We start from the raw sequence: 24,769 nt of genomic DNA, 5'->3' as shown, positions 1-24,769 counted from the left end.
GGATAACAACTCTGATGCAAAAAGATTACTCACTCAGGAAGAAGACCCATAGCATTCCTGTGGAAGTCTTACCAAATCTTTTTTTCCTGGAAAAAATGGAATGTACTTTTGTACAAAAAGTGAGGAATTTGCATTGATGTAGCTTTAACCTCCCTAAAGAGTTGTAGGGAAATTGTGTAAAGCTGCACTCGTGGTAAAGTGTGTGTGGGGGCTACATTTGAGAGGGCTTCTAGGGCAGCTTGGACTTGCGTGTGCCCCAGTCTGCGTTGGAATAGCACAGAGGTGCTCTGGGAAGAGCCGGCTCTGCTTCTCCCGGGGTATTTGCTCTTCCGTGGCTCCAGCTGATAAAGCTTTATAGTACAAGAAGTTCTCAGTGAGGAAGGGCATCTTATTAGCCCATAGTAGATTTATGTGTCAAAGTATTATTTAAGTCTTTGGAAACCTCCTTAGCACTTGTGTGGCAGATAATGCAATACTTCGATGTAGCTCCTTTAAAGTCAGCTTATTAGAGTGCTTGTCCTGCTGGTGGGAGAAATCAATATGGTCCTTTGCTCTCTTCCCTTAAATCACATCAGCATCCTGTCAGATGTGATGCACTGTGCTCAACCAACTCACTAGAAATTATTAGCTTTCTTTTAAAGAAATTTTATTTGACCAAACCCTCTTTCTCACCAGAATGTCAGAGTGCCTTTGGTGAGTAGAATATAGCTTTTTACTTCAGAATAGATCCATGCCCAAATAAAAGTGACTGTTTTTCTTCTGTGATATGCTCTTCTGTCCTGCTCGGGGACTTAAAAACTGAGAAGTATGGGTCCACAGAGACCCTGACGCTGTTTCCCAGTTATGCATCCAGTGAGTGCTCCCAGTTCTGGCTGCCATCTGGGAGAGCTGGAGTACTGGTCCAGTTGCTTTTAACGGTCGATTACGAGGAAATGTATTTCGATAGGGAAGTTTTTTCAACACCTGCATTACCTGCCATGCTGCTATCTATTCATTTACGTTTTAACAGAACAACTGCATTAAGCACATTGTATACATTATCTTTCTCTGCTCTGCTGCCTTTAATTAGGAGGTTTCTACATTGATGTACAACACAAACATTAAAGTGGGGCTAATGGGAAATGAGTTTGGACTTGAGTTATAGTGACCATAAAATGTGATGAGATCTGGCACTTGGTTTAATGATGCCAAAGAGTGCCATGACATGTAATCTAATGACATCACATTGTACGGTGTTGCATAAAGCACTAATATTTTATGTAGTCTTAAAAAAAAGAAAAAAGCTTGGTTATAACATTCAGTGCATGTTTGTGCACAAACATGCATATACTTGTTTATGGCTGTATGTTAAAGCAGTGGCCCACACCGTTTCTTAAATTTCTTGTTGCAGCAAGGAGTTTTTATATCTTAATAATATGAGAAATTAAGCAGTTCAAGAGCACAAAGCAGGAAAATTACCTTCTGTAATTTTCTACAGATGTTTATGATGATTGAAGACTAAAGGAGTTTCATAATGAAACAGCAAATCGCATGAAAGAAGTTGAACTTCAGCACAAAGATACAGTGTATTTCAATATTCTAGGGGAGCGTATTTTGTGCTAATAGAATAATCACTCACCTCTTGTCTTGCAGCTTTTTGACTTGACGTAGCCACGGAACATCCCTTTAAAGTAGAGTAATTTCTTTAAAACCCGTTTGATCTGTCAAGTAGGTGTAGAAGCTTGTGTCAGACACGAAGAAGATAGCAGAGTCGGCTCTGACAGATGGTACAAATACAGTGAAGTTAATTGACTTCGCCAGGGGAGAAAATTCTTCCTCCCAATTATGTCAAATGCCAGGCAACTTCAGAGGTGGGGAGGGAAACATGCCTAAATGACAATACTGACAGTGCTTTTCTAGTAGGTGCTTTCTGTGCTTTATTTTTATTTTTACTTTTTTTTTATTTAAGATTTCAAGGATAAAATAATAAAACCAGCTAGCTCAATTGCATTTTTGTTTTGGGATTCTCAGACTTCATAAATCCATTGCCCTTCTGTGGTCCTCTAGGATTTTCTGCCAATTTTTGTGAAGATAGAAACTTTAAGGAGACTCTGTGAGGCAATGAAGTCCTAGACTTTTTATTTTTCTGCCAGTTTTAGCTGTTCTGCCTCTTTGACTTCATATTGGTATAACTTAAATGCTGTCAAAGTCAAGAGGTTTCTGTCACATTCTAAGTTTTTAGTATTTGGAAGGCAAAGGAGAGAGGACTGGGCTTTTTACTTTGTTCGTTAATCCCTGGTCAGGACTATAGCCTGTCTCATATATGAAGCTCTGCAGTTTTGTGTTCCAGCACCACATGATTCTTTTACAGAAATTTCCTGTCAGTGGAGAAGGAGCCAGCAAGGCTGTCATGGTAGGGGTTATTGTTTTGAGGAATAAAACTCCATTTTCTCCACTCTGACACCTTTTCCTCCCTCGGCTCAGTTTTTTAGTTTGTGGGTTTTCCACTGCAACTCATGATAAGTATTATTGCCAAGGAATGATAAAGACAATAAAAAGGGATTGTTGTAGGCAACTTTTTATTCTATATCACCTGCTTCTGAGATTAGGAGGCATGACAGAGCACAGTGGTGGGCAGTACGTGCAATGCATGTTTGTGTATGCACACATTGACACAGTCACTTAGCATGCCCAACAGGGTATCTGTACTACGATTAGAAGGATCTATGTCTCTATGATATATGAAAGTTCACCTGCAGTGAGGCTGGGTAACCAGGCTGCATTCCCTCTCTCTGGTAAGTACTACAGCTGGTTGCATGTTGCAGCAGAACAAAGATAAAACTGTTGCAGGAGATAGTTTTTACAGGCTAGGAAGACCTGCCTGGCTGGCAAATGTTAGGTTTCTGTCCACTGAATGGGTTTCTTTCCCACTGGATGAGCCCTTTAAGTCATCAAGCTGTTAATTAAGGCTGCAAGGTGATTGGCATTTTTTAGGGAAAAAAGAACAAAAGAAATCACAACCCTGTCTTCAGGTTTTTTTCACAGTGAAGGCAGAATTTGTTTCCAACGTCCTTTTCTTTTGTAGCACAACTCTACAATATATAGATGGCCTTTTTGGGTCTTACTGTTCAGTAACTCTTACTGCTTTATCAAGAGTATGTTGGTAAATCTGACAGTGTTTATATTTTATGTGGTTGGGGATTTTGTTATTTATTGCTGTTTGCTTTGCAAAAGTGCCTAGGAACATATAATGCAAGTCCATCGTACTAGACACTGTACAGTGATTTAGAGGTGTGTGGGGGAACAGTCCATGCCCCAAACTGCCTAAAAGTGGAGGATGCCATCTTTAAAAGAAAGAAATTAAATAACATGCAACAGTAGCAAACTAGCTCCCTTTTATTTCTCCTGCACTTGACTCTCTTCTTGCTAAATGTGGCAATGCTATCAAAACTTTTCATTCTTTTGGCTTCTCCCTGTCAGTATAACTGTTCCAGACCTTTCAGTGGCAAAGGACTCCATTCAGTTTGTGGATTCCAACTTTTTACTCATCCTTGCATCTGGTTTTGTTGCCTTAAAACCCAGATATTTTCAGATTGACACAATATTGATCACAGTTGCACTTGGTTAAATTTGAGGTTAGTTTACATGAGTCGATAAAATTTCATGTGACACTCTTTTGGACATCAGGCATTCATTATCTTCAAAATCATTTTTTGAGAAACTTTATTCAGCCACTAAATGTACTTTTATTAAAACAAGCCCTTAGTATGCATAATTTAGATTTGGAATAGTAGTAAGTTTGTTTTTTCACATTTCTTGGAATGTGCTTTCAGTTTAGCTAAACAGCTTTCTATTTAGGGCATAATTTTATGAATAATTTTTGTAATTCTGGCAGCAAATGCTGTAACATTATAATTATGCCATAAGCATTCAATGTTTTTCCATCATAAACTGGCTATAATCCCAGTTCTGGGATACAGCTTTCTTGTTGCTCTCGTCTCTTCAAGTGAAGGTGCAATTTTGTCCACAGAAATGATTTCTTAATAAAGTCCACCATTTGGGTTAGTTACATACTAAAGCAGTTCAGAAAGAAGAGTCTGTCATTCCCTCTGAAGTCATAAACGATTTTTGAACTTTTCTTAAGGGAAGTTCACTTTTAAGAATGAGTTAAGCCAGCAGATACTGTTCAGAAACAGACTTGATTCTTGCATATATTAAAATATTGCTCTCATTTAACCATCTTAATTTAAAAATGGGAACTAGTTAAACCAATACAATCTAGTGATGTTAACATACCTGTTATGCGTTGCAGATTTTAAAGCAAAACAGGACCTAGTGGTATACCCCAGGGGTCAATATTGGGACCAGTACTGCTTAGTCCTTTCATTAATGCCTGGCTGATGGGAAAGAGTGCACCCTCAGCAAGTTTGCAGGCAGCATAAAGTTCAGAGGAGCAGCTCGTGCACCAGATGGTTGTGCTGCCCTTCAAAGGGACCTCAACAGGCTGGAGGAATGGTCCAACAGCAATCTTGTGAAGTTCAACAAAGAGAACGCAAAGCCCTGCACTTAGGGAGGAGTAATCCCAATGCACCGTTGCAGGCTGGGGACTGACCAGCTGGAAAGCAGCTTTGCACAGAAGGCCTTGGAGCAGACCAAGTTGACCATGAGCCAGCAATGTGTCCTTGTCGGAAAGAAGGCCAACAGCCTTCTGGGCTGCATTAGGCAGAGCGTTACCAGCAGGTCAAGGGAGGTGATCCTTCCCCGCTGCTCAGCACTGGTGAGACACATCTGGAGTGCTGGGTCCAGTCCTGGGCTCCCCAGCGCAAGAGACATGGACACACTGGAGTAAGGACTTGGAGTGTCTGTCGTGTGAGGTGAGATTGAGGGAGCTGGAACTGTTTAATCTGGAGAAGGGAGGGCTCAGAAGGATCTTGTCAATGTGTGTAAATACTTGGTGGAGGGCAGGGAGTAAAGGGGACAGAACCAGGCTCTTCTCAGTGGTGCCCAGTGAGAGAACAAGAGGCAGTGGGCAAAAATTGAAATACAGGGAATTCCATTAAAACATGTTTACTGCGAGGGAGGTCTATCACTGGAACAGGCTGTCTGGAGAGTTTGTGAAGTCTTCCTCCTTGGAGATATTCAAACTTGACTGGACACGGCCCTGAGCAACCTGCTTGGGCTGACCCTGCTTTGAGCAGGGGGGCTGGACTGAATGGTCTCCAGATGTGCCTTCCAGCCTCAATGCTCCTCTGCTTTATGGCCTTTATGTCTGTCTGCTCTGACTCTGAATGACAAGATGATAAAATTTCATCAAATAATCTCAGCATCAAGAGATGTAAAATAACTCTATATAAAAAAAGAGAGAGATTATTTCTTTCAAACTGAGGACTTCTAAACCAGAATCCACTAGAAAGTGTCTGTTTGTCAGCAGGCTACCTTTATCATCTTAGTTACTTTTTGCAGAGGTCTAGAGGTTGCCGTGAGGGTAGTCCACCAGCTTCTAAAGTGGTGTGTTAGATGCTAAGGCTTGAGTTGCCGTCAGGTGTGGGCTTGCTAACGTGAAATCAGTGGAGTTGTATTGGTGTAAGGCATGATGAGCAGTACAGCTGTGAGTCAACCTGAGGTTTCAAAGAGATGATCTAGTTTTAAATTTGCTTTCTGTTCATATATTGCCCTGTCAATTACATACTTTCACTACTGAGTTTAAACATCACAGGAAGAAACAAGTACTGAAATGAAAAGCTACATCTGCTGTAAAGTAGGAGTAAATTGTCATATTGTCCTGCTGGTCTTTGGTGTGGTCAGGCTCCCGTGTGCTCCCTTTTCTGCTCTGGGGAGGGACTGCTGGAGCGTTGGTCTGACCCAGTACAGCTTTCCTTATGTCAAACGCCTTTCTCTAGTTCTTATTCAGGGTACGATACTGAACTTGGATAATGCCGACCAGATAATCAATCCAGTTGTCTGTAGCAAAGCGAGCAGCATTTGCTTCTTCGTAGCAAAAAGCAATAGTGTTTGTTGTGCCTTTGATCTCCATAAAGTGCTCTGATGCAGTGCGATCATCTTGAGGAAGCACAAATGGGTCTTTCCTTAGATTTTGTATTTAACTCTGTCATGGTTTAACCCCAGCTGGCAACTAAGCACTGCTCGCTCACTCCCCCTCGGTGGGATGGGGGAGAGAATCGGAAGGGTAGAAGTGAGAAAACTCGTGGGCTGAGATAAAGACAGTTTAATAGGGAAAGCAAAAGCCATGCACGCAAGCAAAGCAAAGCAAGGAATTCCTTCCCTCCTTCCCATGGGCAGGCAGGTGTTCAGCCATCTCCAGGAAAGCAGGGCTCCATCACATGTAATGGTGACTCGTAAAAGGAAGAAGGAAAAATGGAATTGAATATGTGCTTATTATGATAATTCATTTCAGTCAACAATTAGCTTGTTTTTCAAAGTTGCTATATAGGACTTGGTATTGGAATGGGATATTGGTGAATGACTTTATTAGTTTTCACTGAAAATTAATATGTCTGTCAGCTTTTCACTATGGGGCTAGTTTTGCTTTCTAGATCAGTAAGGCTGCTGGCTTCCCTTTCAAAACTAATTTTCTTTATCGGTGTATTTGCTTATGTGTCTTGATAATCCTTCCAGTTACTGCTTTAGAAGATGTGGGAGGGGGAAGAATACTTGTTCCCTGAAGGTTGCTGTAACCAGTCGTTGCTCGTATGATGCTTGATGAATGAAATATTTCCATACACCATAGAACTTTATCTCAAAGAAAGTCTTGAGAAGTTAAAATAATGGTAAATATTCTGTAGGCTAACTCTTGCAAGGACTAAATAGCCTGGCCTTGATCCAGGAAGGCACTTAACAATGTGCTTAACTTTAAGCGCATTGAATATTCTTACTGGCATGAGTGAAAAATCAATGAAACTACTCACATGCTTAAAATAAGACATGTGCTTAAGTGTCTTTCTGGACCTCAGCCAGAGCGTTCAGCCTGCGAGATGGGCTGAAGTCTAATTGTGGGCAAAAGCCAGTAGTGTTTCATTTTGCTTGTCTTGTGTGTTTCTGAAGAATTCATTGATATTGTCTGTGTTTATTTTAATTGGCCTCCATTTCCCATCTAAGCCCTACCAACTCCAAAGCTCTGGGAGTAAAATAGATGTGCAACTTAGGGTTGTCAAACAGCTTGTCAGAGATAGTACTTAGACTGTATATATTGCTATAGAGCAGGAACTGAACTTCAGAAAAGCTGGGAAAAGATGAGGTGCAACATGATTGTTTTCTTTGGTAGCCAGGGTTTTAATATAGAGGGAAAATGAAGAGGAGAGAAGAGAAGGGCTGGTGACACATCGCACCTTTTCAGTTAACATAGTTGCTTCTTAGGAAACATTAAAGAATGCAGACAGATGCATTAATAATTTGCTGGCAGTGGCTGTAGCCTTGGCAAGTAGGCTTTCCTACCTACTATTGATTTTTCTGACTCTCAGGCAGCAATTTTCAATGGGTGGCTTGATCCCTTACCCTCAAAATGGGCAGTGAGATGAGTTGTCATGGCCAAAATAATTTTTACTTTCTAACCAATCCCTCCTGTTTCTTCAACAGCATCATTTACTGCTTAGATGACAATTTCCACTGCTGACAACTGTGAATGATAAAATATACTATATTTAAACACAAAGAGCCTCCCTGGCTAGAGGTGCAAAATAACCCACCACAAGGCTACTGAGCTCTTTGTTGGCACCAGCTACACTTGTAGAACCCAGCCCTCAAGCGCTGTAAATCTGCGACGTTACCAGTTGGCAAGTGGAAAAGCAGTGGAGCCACAGTGATCTAGAAGAAGTCTTTGCTGTCAACTTTAACTTATTTGTCTAAGGAAATAGCATGTCTTCTCCCCCCACTCCCTTTTGTTTTTCAACATCTAGACATTGCTTGTCTTCTACTTTTCCTCTCTGTTTATGGCTTCCTCCTTACATCTGGCATTGCTGTTTGCTTTCTTTTCTATCCAGGTTGTTAGAGCCCATGCAGCAAATTCGTCTTTGAGTTGTGATTGCTGATATTTCTTCACTTATCTTTTTTTACTGGAAGTTAAATGTTTTGTTTCCTTGTTTTAATTTGATGTAGACTAGATGAGAGAGAAACTTAGAGTAGTTGAAAATAGTGGCCAGACTAGAAGAAAATCAAGCATAAACACTTTTTAAAGGGTTGCATGTGTAAAACTAGAAGAAACCAGTTGACACCATGAAATTTTATATGTGATTACAAAAGTATCTCCTGAAAATGCATCTCCATGAAGGAGCAGCTGCCATTTTTAGGAGACCCACTCCACAGTGAGTCTTGAGTTTTGAATGAGGTTTGTTTGTAGGCTGTTGGTTTTCTTTCAGCTGCAGAAGTGTGCTTGCTATAGCACTCCAAGTTTGGTTTCAAGTGTCTTTCAAGGTAACTAACAGTGTATGTTTTTATTGTGTACTTGTCCTAATGGCCATTTCTTTCTTTAAACTGTGAATTCCTCTTTTACTTAAATAAAAGCTTAATAGAATCACCTGTCGCATACAGAATTTCACCTGAATTGAGTAAGAGGTGATTTAAGGTTCAAGTTTAGAAGGTGTATTCAGATTCAGGGATAGCCAGTAATCTTTTAAACAGTGAAATGATGGGCACTAAAGATGTCAGAGCCAGAATTAGAACTGGAGGACTGGATGGAAAATGGTATTTTTTAGCTATTTTGCTTTCAGCTGTTTTTCCCTTAGCTTTTCTAAAATCAGCGATGGAGTCTAGGTCTATGAGTGTATCTGTTTGCAGGTGTCTTCAATGTGACAGAGCCTTCTGCCACCTAGTGTTAATGTGAGTTCTCTCCTCAACAGGGTATCACCAGATAATTTATTAAATGTCATTATTTATTAATGATAATCCCCCCCAATTGCTAGGCACTCTCTGTGAACGTATAAAAATGCAGTTTCTGCACCAGGGGGTTTCAGAATCAATTCAATCAGTAGGCACAACTTCTTTGGACATGTTTATTGAGGATGCAGTTTGCAAGGTGGGTCAAGTTGTTATACAAATAATCCATGGAGAATTTCAGTAATTGTGAATGTCACTCCTCTGTAACAACTCTGTTAGCACTTTTCTCCCCCAGGTGAAACGAAGGGATTCTGCCTAACGCAGCGCACTTCTGCTTTGATATCTGTGCTCCTGCTGGTTCTGGAAATTTTATTAGACTGAATGCAGTAGAGAATAAAAATTAATTCAACAGAAATTATATAAAATAAAGAACAATTCCATTTAGACACTTAACTCATTGTCTTTTTAGAACAGTAAAATGAAAATCTCCCATCATCACTGCTTTTTCCCCTCTAGAAATTCCACCAGCATACAATAGAGAAGGACAATAAAATCCAGAGAATTACACCCAGATTTCACAATAGAAATGTCAAACTGTTAAAGTAGAAAAATAGGCTTAAAATGATACTTTGTATTTAAGCCAAATAATAATAGCTCCTACCATATGTTGACAGATAGGAGGAAACTTCTTAGGATTGAAGGAGTGTTTTTTTTTCCTTCATTCCCCTATAAAAATACTTTCAAGAGAACAGAGCAACTCTTTCCCCTTCTCCCCTCACCTCTGTGAGCTGTCTTTGACTGCTCTGCCATACAGAGTGGGGCTAAATGGTTCCTTTGCAGGTTAGCGTTTGAGAGCTCAGCCAAAAGGCTTCACATGACTTGGGCAGATGCTTCTAATTCTTAGCCCAGCCATGCTTTTGAGGAGAAGCCCTCACTCCTAGCTCCTGCTCTCCTCTCTTTTCTCCCCCCCACCTCTTCCAGGCCTTCCTGAGGAGCAAATGCCAGCGTGGCTGAGAGCTGTAAACTTGATCCTCAACATCAGACTGAAATGCTGACCTGATCAGCAGCAACCAGAACCTCAAGAAACAGAGGGTCTAATGCATTAGAGCATTAGTCAGCTGCGATACCAGGCGGGCTGTTTTTTTTCACCTTGTTTTGACCTGAACAGTCTCATCGTCTTTAAATAGTGTCGTTCAAACTGCAGTCTTTTTGCTTTCAACAATTACGCTTTTCAAATACTGCCTAAAGAAAATAACTTTGGGTTCTTATTATCTCAAATGAGTAACTACGAGCACAGAGCAACTTAAAAACTTGCTCTGTATTCGTAGTTACTCATTTGAGATAATTATTAGGTTTGGCGGCTTACTTATCTGATCGGTATCAGAGGTTAAAAACCCTCTAGAAATTCTTGTGCATCTGGTGCTGTTTTGTTTCTGAGTCATATTAAACTGGAATTACCATAAGACATGAATTCATTGCTACTCTGTCAGAGCGGAGGATGCTGCGTCAACGTGAAAACAGAATAGGCTGACCTGGGGAGACAGTATTTTCAAAGCTGAGGTTGTATACAGCTTTTTCTTTGTTCAGATGATGTTTTTTCCATCAGAAGTGATTTGGGGGCAAAGCCTGTGGCTGTGGTAAATGCATTTCTGGTGTTACTTTCCTGCTCTCAGTCCTTTATGCTGGCAGGGGGAAGAAGGTCATGTTTCTTTCCCCTTAGGTCCAGCCTCATCGTTCTTACTGAGATGGGTGCCCTGCAGTGGCATTTCAGAGCTGTGCAACAGGGCAGGTAGATGGAGGAGGCAAAATGGGGGAGGGCGTAGGGGCGAAGGAGACTGTTGACCTCTATTAGTCTGCAGCCTGGCTGTGACCATGCCTGACACCCGAGTCACCCAGGGGCTCTGTCCTCCCCTGATGGGACTAAAACACAGTCCTTCAATGCAAAAAAAAAAAAAAACAACAAACTCTGAAAGTGTGCCAGCCGGTCCGTTTTCTAGCCTCAGGCCCAAAGTCAAGGTCCTTACCAGAGCTTCTGGGGCAAAAATATCTCCTCTCTGCTTGTGGCAGGCCATCCTGTACTCTGTAGTTGTGGTACAGCCAAGACCGTCTTTGTGGTCTGTTGCCACAGAACTATGCATCAAGCAAAATGTACTGAAAAAGGGGGGAAAAAAGTCTCTGGGCATCTCCATCCTCTTTCTGTAGGTGTTCCTGACTGAGTGCTCTGTTCAGAAAGGGCTCCGTTTGCTTCACAGCTGCATAATTTACATGGAAGCTGGTCCAGGAGGAATCTCTTTCACATAGCTCGCTCAAAGCCCCAGTTCACCAATATGGATTGCTTGCTGTGCACTGGGGGATTTATGGTACGCCGTGGGGTGTGCAGAAGTTGGAGAAAAAGGCAGTGAGGAACTGTAGGGAATTTTTATCCTAAAGGAAGAATTTTTGTGTCCAAAAGAACTGTCTTTCAGAATAAAAGTTGTGTTTTCTCTTTTTGCCTACAGAAGAGGTGCCGTATTCCCGGAGTTGAACCCAGGGAAATGTTCCCCTAGCCGTGAGGAAAGACACAGTGATGTCTTTAAGACTGAACTTGCCCTAGCCTTAAAAAAAGATAAGCCTGTGAAAACAATCCTGACTCAGGTAGTAAGTTACAAAACAATGGTTAACTTCCTCAGAGTAATAGTAATTATTTAAACATTTCCACGTTCTTCTGGTGACCTTTGTCCTAAACGTAGCGTGCGGGAGGAAGAGTGGGGTTGGAGGGCAGGGGAAAGATGAAAAATTTGAAGATCAAGCCATGCCAAAACATTTCCACAACATGTTAAAGAGAGAGCTACTTTGCAATTACAGAATGGTGGCTTAATGGTCTTTTTAGCCATTGAAAAGAAAAAAATACGAGATCATAGCTGAGAAAAGGCCTTTGCGTTCAATGACATTCTTCTCAGGGTCAAGTACAAGTGGAGCCTGATTTAGTCATAGACTAAATGTAGCTGCAGTTCTGCAGTCCTCCGAAGTGTAATCTATACTAGTCATGCAGAGCGAGTGCTTTGCTGGATTCCAGCTAGGACTGCAGTGTCCTTGTTATGCAGCGAGGCTGCTCAAGGGTGCTAAAATGCTTACTTGCAGTTGCTTGAGCAGTTTCTGCGATGGCTGATTGATTTACTGTATCTGGAAGTTCAGACCTGGAAACCTGAGCGAGGGAGAATGCCTTTGCCGTGGTGGCGAGGCTGGGTGTTGAGAGGACAGACAGCTGGTGGGTGACCTCAGGAAGATGACAAATTGGGGACCAGGTGCCCCCGCTCATCCAAGAGCGCTCCCAACCCCTCTGCTCACAGAGGCACGAGTTACGGAAGTCGCTTGTGCTGAAGGAAGGCTTCCTGTGAGCAAGGTTTCTAGAAATAAACATTAACCTTTTGTTACCAGCTAAGTACACAGGGATAATGAATTCAAGCAGTTATTTGGGAAAGAGTTTAAGCAGCAATCCTTTCAGTTTGAAGGGGGAAAAAAAAATCATCCAAATGGTAGTGGTTGTGCGTATTTTGGAGACGGCATCTGGAACGCCAGCAGGAATGTGCGGTGCCAAGATCTGTGGTGAGCAACGAGAAGCAAACTGTTTACACAGCATATTTGGTGATGGTTCTTTATTGACATGTATGGAGCCATTAAAACAACTAAATACATCACTGGGAGGAAAGTGGGATGTGAGGAAGCCCCCCAACAATGGAAGAAAGAAAAGTCAGCATAGAAATTCTATCCTGTACAGAGTTGAAACGTGAATGAAAAGAAAGTGGGTAGCCTTTAGTTTTCCTTTGCTTGCAAAGGTTTAACGTGTTTGCAGGTTCTGCTTTCCATTTCCCATTTTTATTTTAAAACGGGCAGTCGCTTGCTAAAATGCAGAGAACTTTCAGATAATAATTGTCTTGAATCTGCCCTGTAACAGCACAGAAATCTATAAACCATGTTGACTTACACCAGGTGAGAATATGCCTCCTTTCTCTGAAGTTTGACTATTGGGGATTATAGTGTACTCTAGCAGCTTCAGGTTTTCCTTTTTTTTTTTTTTTTTTTAAAATAAAAAAAAAAACCAACCAACAAAACAATATTACCTCTGTCATTGGTTTAAGTTTTGAAAGTGCATTCAAGACTTCCTGCATTGGCTCAGATCACTGAATCTACTGCAGAGACAGGAATGGCTGCTCTCTTGCACTGGTATTTACATTTCCTAAGGTTAAAACTGTTCTACCTCATCTGAAGTGATGCTGCCTGGTCAAATATTAAGAGAACCTGATTAAATGTAGCATTTGATTATTATCAAAGTAAATATGCAGACACCCATTGTGAATTCTGGGCTCACATGAAGTGCAAAATGTATTTATCGAGCATGCACTGGATTTACACACCTGAATTCTTGTTGAATGTAAATCTCTAGTTTGCATAATTCCTCAGTGAAAAAAGAGGTTTATTGAACTTGTTAACATTTTTAACATATTGTCTGCAGGTGTAATTGGATTTGCAGTTCCTTCAAAGATGGATATAAGTCAGCTTGCACCATTTAAGGGGTTTGTCCCACTTCAGGGTGCTTTAAGTCCGTAGTCTTTATGTCTATAGTCTACAGTGCTTTAAGTGGGTAGTCTTTAAGTCTATAATCCGTAGTACTTTGAGTTTATAGTCTTTCTCCACCTGAAATAATTGTATCAAGGCTGGTGCCTTCTCGGGTAGGACCCTGCAGCGGGACTGGAGTTGTCTAGAAATGGTTGTTATGGCGGTACCTGCAGAAACCTGTACGCGTAGCCTGCAAGTGGTATCCCAGGACTGTCGTTCAGCCTGCGGCATAGAAAATGTAGAAAACGCATATTAGGTCAGAGTAATACAAAGCTTCCTTTATTCTATAAAAACTTTTTCATCATTAGTTTCCTGTCTTTACGCTTTAAAACATCTACTTCTTTTAAAACTATATCAGACAGTTTCTGTGGGGCAGAAGGCTTTTCTGCTTGTTCTTTGATCTTCATTTCTCTATGCTTTTTCATCTTACCTTTAGGCAATAGCATTGGCTTCTCAGTTAATCCAAAGGCAAATGTTTATCTATGTGTTAAATAAACGTGGGTACCTGATTCTGATCTCGGGTCTATTTAAAAAGTAGAGCAGCAGTAGAATTGCAGTGCTAGGAAAATGCTGGAGTATCAGGTGCTCTCCAAAACTTTTCGTCCTTTCAACTTCTTTTACCAGTAGAAGAGTTGAGTTTTTTTTATGATGCATTAGCTTAGGAGCACTGAAGATGTATTTTGAGATAGCTGTCACAAGAAAATTTCCCTCCTCCAGTACTGTTTAATATCTTCATCAACGACATAAACAGTGGGATTGAGAGCACCCTCAGCAAGTTTGCAGATGACACCAAGCTGAGTGGTGCAGTTGACATGCCAGAAGGACGGGATGCCATCCAGAGGGACCTGGACAAGCTGGAGAAGTGGGCCTGTGTGAACCTCATGAGGTTTGACAAGGCCAAGTGCAAGGTCCTGCACCTGGGTATCAGTACAGGCTGGGGGATGAAGGGATTGAGAGCAGCCCTGTGGAAAAGGACTTGGGGGTACTGGTGGATGAAAAGCTGGCCATGACTGGACAATGTGCGCTTGCAGCCCAGAAAGCCAGCCATCTCCTGGGCTGCATCAAAAGCAGCGTGGCCAGCAGGTCGAGGGAGGGGATTCTGCTCCTCTACTCTGCTCTGGTCAGACCCCACCTGCAGTACGGCGTCCAGCTCTGGAGCCCTCAGCACAGGAAAGACGTGGAGCTGTTGGAGCGGGTCCAGAGGAGGGACACAAAAATGATCTGAGGGCTGGAAGCTCTCTCCTATGAGGACAGGCTGAGAGAGTTGGGGTTGTTCAGCCTGGAGAAGAGAAGGCTGCGGGGAGACCTTATAGCAGCCTTCCAGTACTTAAAGGGGGCCTATAGGAAAGACGAGGACAGACTTTTTAGCAAGGCCTGTTGTGACAGGACAAAAGGAGCAATGGTTTTAAACTAAGGGAGGGCAGATTTAGACTGGATTTAAGAAAGAAATGTTTTACAATGAGGGTGGTGAGGCACTGGCACAGGTTGCCCAGAGAGGTGGTAGATGCCCCATCCCTGGAAACATTCAAGGTCAGGTTGGACGGGGCTCTGAGCAACATGATCGAGTTGAAGATGTCCCTGCTTATTGCAGGGGGGTTGGACTAGATGACCTGTAAAGGTCCCTTCCAGTCCAAACCATTCTATGATTCTGTGATTCCATCCCCCAATGTATTAGCTTTTCAGTGGAAATGTTTGGTCCCTGGAGTCTGGATTTCATCACACAAAGAGGAAGTTTTCAGGGAAAGTAGTATGGGAAAATTTGATTCTGTTCTCTTCCCCCCACCAAGGATGGCTTCTTTGCCTTTGTGTCTTTGCATTTAAAGATCTTTCTACTGCAAGGTTCACAACTGTACTCACCAATGTCACAGGTAATTTCTAATAAAACCTCTGATATAGGTCATTAGATATATCTTACAGCTTATGTATGTGTTTCACCATTAAAAGAGGAAACAGTTTATGTGAAACATCGAAGTGCCTTAGTTTTTATGTTAAACATTCTGGAGATTCTTCTGTTGGTCACTGCAGTAGCTGAATGGTAAGGAGCGAAGGTGTCGCTTTTGGGGCAGGAGCACTGAGCCCCGAGATGCTGCTGGGTTGCTATTGCAGCAGGGCACGTGGGGCTTTGGGCTGCCAGGATCTGAAATGTTTGTCCTCTGATATAAGGGAGAAGAGGAATGGGGGAAAAGAGGGAGGAATAACTCATCACTGGTTTCTACCTTTGGAGTCAGAAGTGGCTTTATCAGAGACAGCTGTTTCATGGCTAATACTAATTTTTCTAGGCTTTTTTTTCCCCTCCTTCAGTGTCCGGTAGCAGACCTCTGTGCTGTTCTGTCTTAGCTGAGGCGTGCTGTGGCAGACCTGTTGTATTTTAATTTTGAAGAACTTTGTTTCACCACACGCAGCTGATGTGTACTCCTGTCCAGAGACGCTCTGACAGCATTTGAAACAAATTGCTATTTAGAAAAAGCAGATGGAAGAGGCTAAAAAGAATCACTAAAGGTCCTAGATTTCTTTTATTGATTTGGTGGGTTAGGGTTTTCTTGGCTTTTCTACTGGGAAAAGTTATTTCTGGTAGAACAGAGTTCTTCACTTAGAAGACCTAAAACTGAGAAATAAAAGTTCTAGGAGCCATGAACTCAAACTCCCAATTAAGAAGTTTTTTCTTAAATCTTCATTGTAATAGAGAGAGACCCATTAGAGTCAGTAAGCATCTGATTTTGAAGAATTTATTGCAAGATGAAGACTTTAACTTCTCCTTATTGGAAAGTTGTTGACGTTTGAAGTAAAGCGGGGAAAAAATACTCAAACATCATTTAAGTACAGATGCATTTATTTCCAAGCAATTCAAGTGAGCTCCTGGAAATATCAAAGGTAGGCACCAGAGGGTTTGCTCGTAACTGTGTATTCTGCAGTCAATTCTGGCAGCTTCAGCCCCTAAATAAGAGACTCACTACTGCGTGTCCTGTGTTGGAGGCATTGGTGGTGGTTTTACAAGCACGCCGTAAGCTTCTACACCTGATCACATGCTGGTTTGAATGAGAGGAACTCTGGGCACAGCTCTGTGAATTGTGATGAGTAAGTGACAGTTCTGTGGCAGTTTCTTGGGGCACGGGTATGTGAAATGGGCTGAGCAAGTTTGTGGCATGGAAAAGGCTGGGGTCTGGCACTCATCTGACATTTTGAACAATTTCTGCTCACTAAGCCCTCAGAAAACTAGCATAGCTGAACAGTATTATGAATAATAAAAAGAATAGACTGGCATACTAAGCTGAATCTGAACTGGTGGATCTGTTGTCTGCAAGTGGGATTGCTGGGGCGTCAAGGGTGGTGTTTATGCTAGTTCTCTTGTTGTCTTCGGCAGGATTTTTCAGTAGCCAAAACTGTATTGTAGTATTTAGAGTGACTGTTCTTTGTACCCCTGCACTATGGGCTGTATTTGGTCTCGTCCTGCTGCAAGACTAACAGGTGACATAATCTGGTTAAAAATATATTCTTTTTTTTGTCTGCCTTGGGATCTGTTGTATTTGGACCTCATCATGCTTAGCATTTTTTTTGACATTCACACTGATTGGTGCAATTGTATACACGGAGGCATAATATCCAGAGGCATTAAAAAACCCCAAATAACAACCCCCCTTGGCTATTGCAGTGGGTAGCTGCCTGCCCGTTTGCTGGTGCTTGCAGCAAACCCCACACCGCAATCATTTGTTGTCCTTTTTTTTTACTTCCTGGTCACATTCAAATGAAAGTAATTAAAGCTGTTACGCTGCATTTATCAACCAAATGACATCTTGGTTCCTTGGGGCAGCTATGGACCTATTCCTGTCCAGGGAACTATTTTCCCCATTCAGCTATTAAATAAATTTCTCCCATTTAGTCCTTGTTGTCCTGGAGGGCGGAGGAGAAGAGCGGCTGATGGTAGGTGCCTCGCTGCCATCAGGGCTGGAAGCGTGACCTGGCATGGTGCAAAGCCTGCAGGAGGTGTTGAGTTGGGCTCGTGAGGAGCCTTTGCCGAGTTCATGGTTCTGTTAAAGTTGTATTATGTGTTGGAATGGGCTGTGCTGGCTGGTGTTCAGCAGGAATTTCTGACACCAATAATAGCTGGTTTGTTTGTTAAGATCTGAATTTGATGATAGTGCCCAAAGATTGTCTGTTAAAATAGGTGAAAGACTGCTTTTTGACTTTTGAGGACCCAGGATCAGGCTTGTAGCTAGTCCATGGAGGGATGAATTGCTATTCTGGATGACTTCTCTGATTACCAGCTTTCTGCGTGTTTTTTTGTCCTAATTTAGACATTACAGTCTCTGAGAAGGGGAGAGCCACACCGTATCCGTATAACACCTAGCAAAGACCTGTTCCCAAATGGATTTCCCAGGGCTATTTAATGAAGAACAGCAATGAACTCAGCTCATTTTATAAGCAAATTCTGCTTTGGCTGCGTGGACCGACTGTGTGGTAGAACTGGTTCAAACAAACACACAGTTGCTTGGAGGAGCTGTTTTTACCTGCTCAGGGGCTATAGAGTAACCCAGGCTGCACATTCCTCAACAAAAAACAGGCTGGAGAAAATCCAGTTTCTTATGTGCCTCTCTCGTCTGATAAGACCCGGTCTCTGCAAGGATACTCTGAATAATGCATCAATAGCTCATCTTAGAGACTTGGTAAATCTAATGAAATTATTGTCTCCAGAAAGGTTCAGGAATGCAGCGCATGCTACTGTGTTACTAATGCTTTACACAATTTTCCAGACTGGAGTATTTTGCTTGCTTTCATGCAACCACTATTTATTATTTAAATGATGAATCTGGAAAATTTCCCAGATCTAATGTCTGGCCCATTACTTTCTGTCTTGGATGCTGCGGATAATCAGATGAGCAGTAAATCTATCCTGTGGAATAGAATTACATTATCTTTCTTTTTTGTCAAACAACTTGTGAGTGATTTTTCTTTTCTTCACTCCCATAAAATACCTAATAGATCAAAAAAAGTAAAATCTGTATGCCAAATACACAGTACTCCACATCTACCTCCAATAACACGTCTGCAGAAACACCAGTGGGACTGTGTTTGTCTTGGGCAGACAGGGGAAAATTGCATGAAATAATCCCAAGCACTGATACTTTCAGTTGGGTGGGTGAAGTACTGTGGGGTTTTTTTGGCTTGTTGGTTGGATGTTTTGGGTTTTTTGGTGGTGTTGTGTTGGTTGGGTTTTTTTGTTGTTTGTTTCTGGTGGTGGGTTTTGGTTTTTTTTTAGCCTGGTTTTGCTTGCCTGTTTGATTGTGCTGTTTCTCCATCCTCTCTGATTGTTTCTGAAGTCTTTCTTGAATTTCTCTGAAATGAGGCTGCCCTGTCGAGCAGCGAGGGGACATTTGCCAGGGGTCTCCGTACCGTCTGACGAGCCGGTGTTGGGTCCTCTGAAACGGCAATGCCAAGTGGTGCTGAGGGTGCCCGGGCAGTGGGTGGCAAGGCACGGGGGATCACGCCCGCTGCCACACTGAACGCTGCTGCGGTCCCAGTCATTCCTGATGAAGTGATGGTGACACAGCCTTCGGAAAAGAGAAAACGTGAAGGAAACCCACCCCCAGGAATGACCAGCTTGATTCTGAGCCTCTGCACCAAGTGTGAATTACGCCTCTTTCCTTGAAAACAGGAGGCTTGCTTTTTTTTTTTTCCCCCTGCACATGGTGATGAGAAACTAAAGGTCAGGAATGAGCCCCCTGAAGGCTCATGAAGAACAAAATACGATGTGTTTTAACTGACGTGAAAGGTTAATGGGGAAGATCAACATCCAATGGCTGCAGCGAAGGAAAGGGGGCTTGTTTGGGCAGAGCCTGAAGCGGAGCGTACGCATTACGGTGAATGGGAAGTGTGAAACCGTGGGGCAGAGAACACACAGCCCTTCAGCCCTGCTCAAAAATAATAGTGCAGGCTTTTTTTAACTTCAGAGTTTAGTCTGCCCTCAGTAAAAACAAGTTACATTAAAAAACTGAGCACCAGAAAAAGCAAACCTCTTTTTCCTGGTTTCTGCTTATAAGATTTACAGGTACTTAAAATAAACCTATGAAAAACAGACCTAGTGTGCTGGAATTTGCTAACTAGTGAGAGCAATTACCTCCAGGTCCCAAGACCTAACGGAGCTTGACTTTTTGGAAATAAGACTTGGCAAGCGCTTCTTCCTGCTGCTGTTGTAAAGGTGTACATGAAAAGATGTGCTGACCTCTGCCAGAAACCCCAGGAATCCAGTTCAGAGAGATCCTCCTGCGAGGGGCACGGCCGGATTCAGGCAGCACAGATGGGGATTGGTGTGGAAAAGCCGGTGAAACGTTCGCTTCTCATTGCGTGGCTTCAGCATGGCAGATTCGTTGCAATTACCTGGTGTACCACAGTAATTAAATGGGTCAAGAGCAGTAAGTTTAGATACTTAACAAGAAAATAAAGAGACAGCTGGCAGCGTGCCGTGCTTGTTTCACAGGAGTAAGGAGAATTAACGTCAGTTGCCGTAGTAAAAGTTAATCTGAGCCTTTTTAGTAATGATTTTGTACTGCTTCAGAGATCACATACCAATTAGCTATAAATGCTGTCATAGCTGTAAATCAGGCCTTCTTATGAAACTAATGCCCCAATTTCAGATGACCTAAAAAAAGGGAAACAATAGACTCTTCCTCTCTCCTTTAGTGATATACAGAAAGTAACAAAAGATAAGAAAAGTAATGAAAAACACCCAACCAACATTTGTTAATTTAGAAATGTAAAATAATCCCCTGTTGTCTCCGGACTGTTCCATGCATGAGTGGAAAATGACGTTTGTGCAATGAAATAAACATGATAAAAGTAAAACCTGAGATGGGAATTGATTTTTACAAGACTCTCCGGTTTGGAGGGTGGAGGTAGTTTCACACCAGCGTTTTGGAGGAAATTATTTGTCGTTGTCAGTATCCCTTCATCGTTCCTGGCTGGGGGAGGGAGCTCCTGTCTCCCACAGCAGTTGTAAAAGGCCTTTGGGAAGGATGAGATTTTCCTCCTGAAATATTAAGAGACAAGTAAAAAGAATGTTAAAATTAAAAATCTATTAAATGCATTCTCCCACAAAACAGGAGCAGTCTGCAGACCATCTTCCCTTGCAAATTAAGAGACGGGACCAGCTTTGCTGCTGTGTTTGTAGCTTCCTTCGGACTAAACACTGTTACGAGGGTTTGTGCTCTAACGTCTGTGCCTGTGCTGATGAGAACCAGTGTCCAGCAGTGAGGACCGGACTCCATCACAAGTTGGTACAAAGCGGCAGAGCTCTCCTCAACTCGGCCACAGGAGGCATTCAGTCTCTTAATTATAGCATCTCACCAACAATCACTCAGAAATGTTGCTCATGTCTGTGCATTGTGGTTATTAGGTGCAAGAAATACAGTTTTAAAACTGTAATTAATAATTTCTAAGTAACCTCTTTTTCTACGCATTTATGGCATCAATGGGTATGACTGTTTATTATGTCTTACCTATAAAATCTGACCTGTTTTATATACTCTTTATGGAAACAGTGTACAGTCATAAATTAAAAGATGCAACTGTTTTGGATATTTTACTGGTGGTCCTGTATTTTCCTGCCAAAAGTGCAGCTGTTTTAGGTTTCTCGGGATAACATTATAAAAGGCTGTATGCGTTTTGCAAGTTTATGCTTGAATTGCCAAGCCAGAGGTGGAATGACTCAACCTTCCCAGGAGCAACATGTACCAAGTGATGAATCAAAACAGCTAGCTGAAGCTCAGTGGCTTACAGGGCAACTGTGAAAAGCAGTTCTCCTTTATGGTATTTTATCTGGTGCTCAGAATTCGAGACAGTCATTATGCTGATCGTGCTAGGCTACAGCCTGCATCTGTCTTTGATGGGGTTTGGGTGCAAAACTAGCTGAGAATCTGGTCTTATATTTGTCTTACGTGGGGTGCAAGAACTATAGGGTTACAGCATTGAATGAAACCATTCAAGCCCCACTGAGCAGACACCTTTAATGGGAGCTCTTGGCGTGCACGGCTGGGTTTGAGCCCTCAGAAGGAGCTAAGGGGAGCCAAGAGCTTGCGGCAGTGCCAGCGTAGGTAGCGTGTTTCAATGTCAACTCATCGGTCTGGCTGGTTTGGTGTAAAATTAGATGGCTCTGCAAATGGGTGGTGATGCTTAATTAACGGTGAAGTTTAGAGGCTTCTTTAGCCAAAACATTGATGACGGCCTCCTACAGATCTCATTCCCTGGTGTCAGTGGACTTACTCTAGATAGAGATAGGCCCAAGAGCAGAAGATTCAGCCTTGTTGTCATCAGAGCAACCGGCACAGTCTGCTCTTGGGAGGGCCCAGCGTTAACTGGGCAGAGCTGAAACCCTCTGATTCCTGTGGGAGCGTAGGAAAGCTTGTGTTGTCGTCATCATCATCATCATCTTAGAAGGAACTACTGAAGGGGGGCAAACACAACCCTCCCCCCAGAGCGAGCACAGAAAATACCAACTAGTGAGTGCACTTAACCCTGTGCAACCTATTGCAGAGATCCAGCTTCTTTCAGTGCGCGGGTTGGGCAGCTTGTCTGAAGATGCACCAGCGTCGTCGTCATTTTAACTAACGGCGGTTTTATACTGTATGTTCATAGGTGGTTAGCAGCAGGCAGCTCCGTCTCCTTGCTTTCTCCCAAAAAGCAGCCTCGACCTCACTGTACTGTGAACCACGCAGGTGTTTGATGTGTTTATTTCTGCTCTAAAATAATGCTTCTCTTTGTTTTAGGTATCTCAATCATGTACGAGCCGCCTCTCCACAGGATCTTGCTGGGGGCTACACTTCTTCTCTTGCTTGTCACCGAGCCTTACAGGATGCTTTCAGTGGTCTTTTCTGGCACCCCAGTTAGCCAGTGTGCATCAGCCTGTGATCAAGGGACACCGAACGGAGCGAGAAGCAAATCAAGCCAGCAAAGGCTGGGTAAAATTGCTGCCATCTGCACAACAGCTAAGCTGCAGTCACTTTTCTGTGTCAAACCAGCTGTGTTTAAGTGTTAAAGGAAAAAAAAAACGTCTGCACGAGAGCTTTGTAAAATGGTAGATACATTTTTGTGGAGGGGGAAGCTCGTTAGTCATGTGGCACTTTGCTGAGGGAGGCTGAAGCAATAAGCCACATCTAATGGAAGATGTGAATAACTCAGCTGTGTATGTTTGAGGTTTAAAGAAATACACTTGTAAATTTTTTTAAATAAAGCCAGACTTTTTTATTAAAGTTTGTGGTTTTACTCTTATTGCAGGGTTTTATTTGCACAAGCATTTAAATGCCATTTTGATTATAACATTTAGTGTCAATATTCAAGCCTACATTTTCTTCCCATAAAATGAGTTTCCCCAGTTCAGACAAGTGGGTTTTTCCTCCTGCCAGCTGGATGAGATGAGAAACCCTGGAACTATGCTGACACAACTCTTATGCAGGAACCTCTCTGATGTCACTTGGTTCTTACCTTTGTCTGGAAAACAAATCTTTAGCTGAAAGTCTTTCAGCTGAGTTCCTCTAGAAGCAATCCAACAAGCCTTGATATGAGGCTAGGTCATTGAAGTAGTCAAAACTGAGTTTGTTTTCTTCCTGTTTAGCTCCGTTTGCAACTTTTCTGTCCTGTTTAGCAGCTGCTTGTGGCAGGAAGGTCCCTTTGTCTGGCTTTTTGGATGACCCTTGCCACTTGATCTGCTGCTTTTACGTGTTCCTTCCCCTCTCCTTGTAGTGGAACGTAGACTAATTGCAGCAGAGGTGGGCTTCCTGTGGCGGGACTGGGCTTTGCCGTGAGTGTGTATAAACTGCAGGAGACTGGAGACTGCTCAGGACAGCGAGTGCCTCTAGAGTAAAGCCTGGACCACGTTTTATGGGTTGTCTGTTAATAGCTGTTGAATACTGCTCTGAGGAGTGTACTAAATGAACTTATTTCTTCTACGTTGTAATAAAGAGAAGAATAAGCTCTATTCCAGGCTCGGTGCTTCCTTTATTAAGGAAAGTGGAGGGAGGCACCAAAATTTCCATTGCCCTTTCTCTGAAATCGTGTTGTTTGTGCCCAGGATAGTTGCTGACAGGTAATGTCGCACACCAGGCAGAGGTGTAGAAAAGGTTGTAGCCTGCGGAGTACCGCTCCCTGCCAGGGGCCGGTGGCCTGGCCTTAGACAGAAAGCCTGTGGCTGGGTGTTGTAGGACTCAGCCGTGCAGCGCATGTGAGATACCACTCGTATGCTTGCACTTGTGTTGCAGTCTAGCCCTGAGACAAGTGCTGCTTTCCGCCTGCGGGCCTTCCTCCTTTCCTCTCAGCTGTAAGTTGAGTTCCTCTCTGGAAAGTTGCCGTGCCCTTTATTTATCCATTCCCTCGCTCAAGGTAGATGGCCGCCACCACCACTGGGCCTAGCTGATTGCTTTCCTAGCAGCCAGAAGCTGTGGGAATTCGTTCCTTTTGTCACAGATGCCTGACAGCCTGTCTCCTGTTCCCAGGAGAAATAAGATCACAGCCGTCCTTCTGGGATTCAGCTTGGGGCCCTGGGAGGGAGTAGCAGCAACCAGGGGGAGTCTGTACCGTTCCAGGCTCACCCAGACTGGTAAAGATAGACCTCAGCGATGATCTGCTTCATGTTCAGTTTGTAAAACCTTGGGTCATTGCCCTAATGAATGCAGAACTGCATGTGCGTTTTAATATGTATCATTTAAGTACACTCATGCAACTTGTGTGTGCATTGGCTATCATTTGCCGTTTCATGTGGAAGGGTTATATGCAAAAATGGCAACTGCACAGAAATATGGAAAAACCCCTGGTTACAAGTATAGCTACATATAATCCATTGACTTGCATCTAAACTAAGTTATGCTGCTAAAATAATGATGGCATTTAATCCTTAAGTGAACAGAACTTTTAAGAACTAAAATCCTTCCCTGCCCTGGGATGCTTTAGTCACATGCTGCCAATCAGGGTTAGGTAGTTGACTTGCTTAACACAAAAATGGTGCTCAGAGCCAGGTTTCTGTTAGTGCAGTAGTGCCAAGAAGCCCTAAATTTGGACTGTGAGGCAACGCACACAGAAGTGGGACCTGCGGTCTCTGGCAGTACGGGCAGGCGCGTTAGCGCAGATCATAGGGCGACTGCATCGTTCCAGAAGGGTCGAGGGCCTTATCGCTCCAGCAGTGTTCATGGAGGGCTCTGGCAAACGAGCAGCTTTCAAACGTTTATGGAACCCACAGGGCAGTGGTAGGAAAGCATGTGGTGGTGTTAGAAAATGTAACAGACAGCAGAGATAGCATCGCGGGCTGGAGGCAAGAGTCCAGCGCTTGCTCTTGGAGGAGCAGTGGCTGCTAGGGAGAGGATATGACATGCCTGTCATTGACAGC

General features: G+C 42.9%; 1 protein-coding gene across 1 annotated transcript in view; it reads left to right on the top strand.

Moving 5' to 3' along the window:
• MNAT1 (MNAT1 component of CDK activating kinase) overlaps nucleotides 1-22,661 on the top strand; it is a 129,086-nt gene extending 106,425 nt beyond the window's left edge. The window contains exon 8 of the mRNA XM_075503801.1: nucleotides 22,161-22,661. Within this exon, the coding sequence (XP_075359916.1) occupies nucleotides 22,161-22,281 (121 nt within the window). The 3' untranslated portion in view covers nucleotides 22,282-22,661. The remainder of the gene's footprint in view (nucleotides 1-22,160) is intronic.
• Nucleotides 22,662-24,769: the final 2,108 nt, after the last annotated feature.

This window comes from Mycteria americana, chromosome 5 (genome assembly GCF_035582795.1).
Source record: "Mycteria americana isolate JAX WOST 10 ecotype Jacksonville Zoo and Gardens chromosome 5, USCA_MyAme_1.0, whole genome shotgun sequence".
Taxonomy (NCBI): domain Eukaryota; kingdom Metazoa; phylum Chordata; class Aves; order Ciconiiformes; family Ciconiidae; genus Mycteria; species Mycteria americana.
This window is presented reverse-complemented; position numbering and strand designations above follow the sequence as displayed.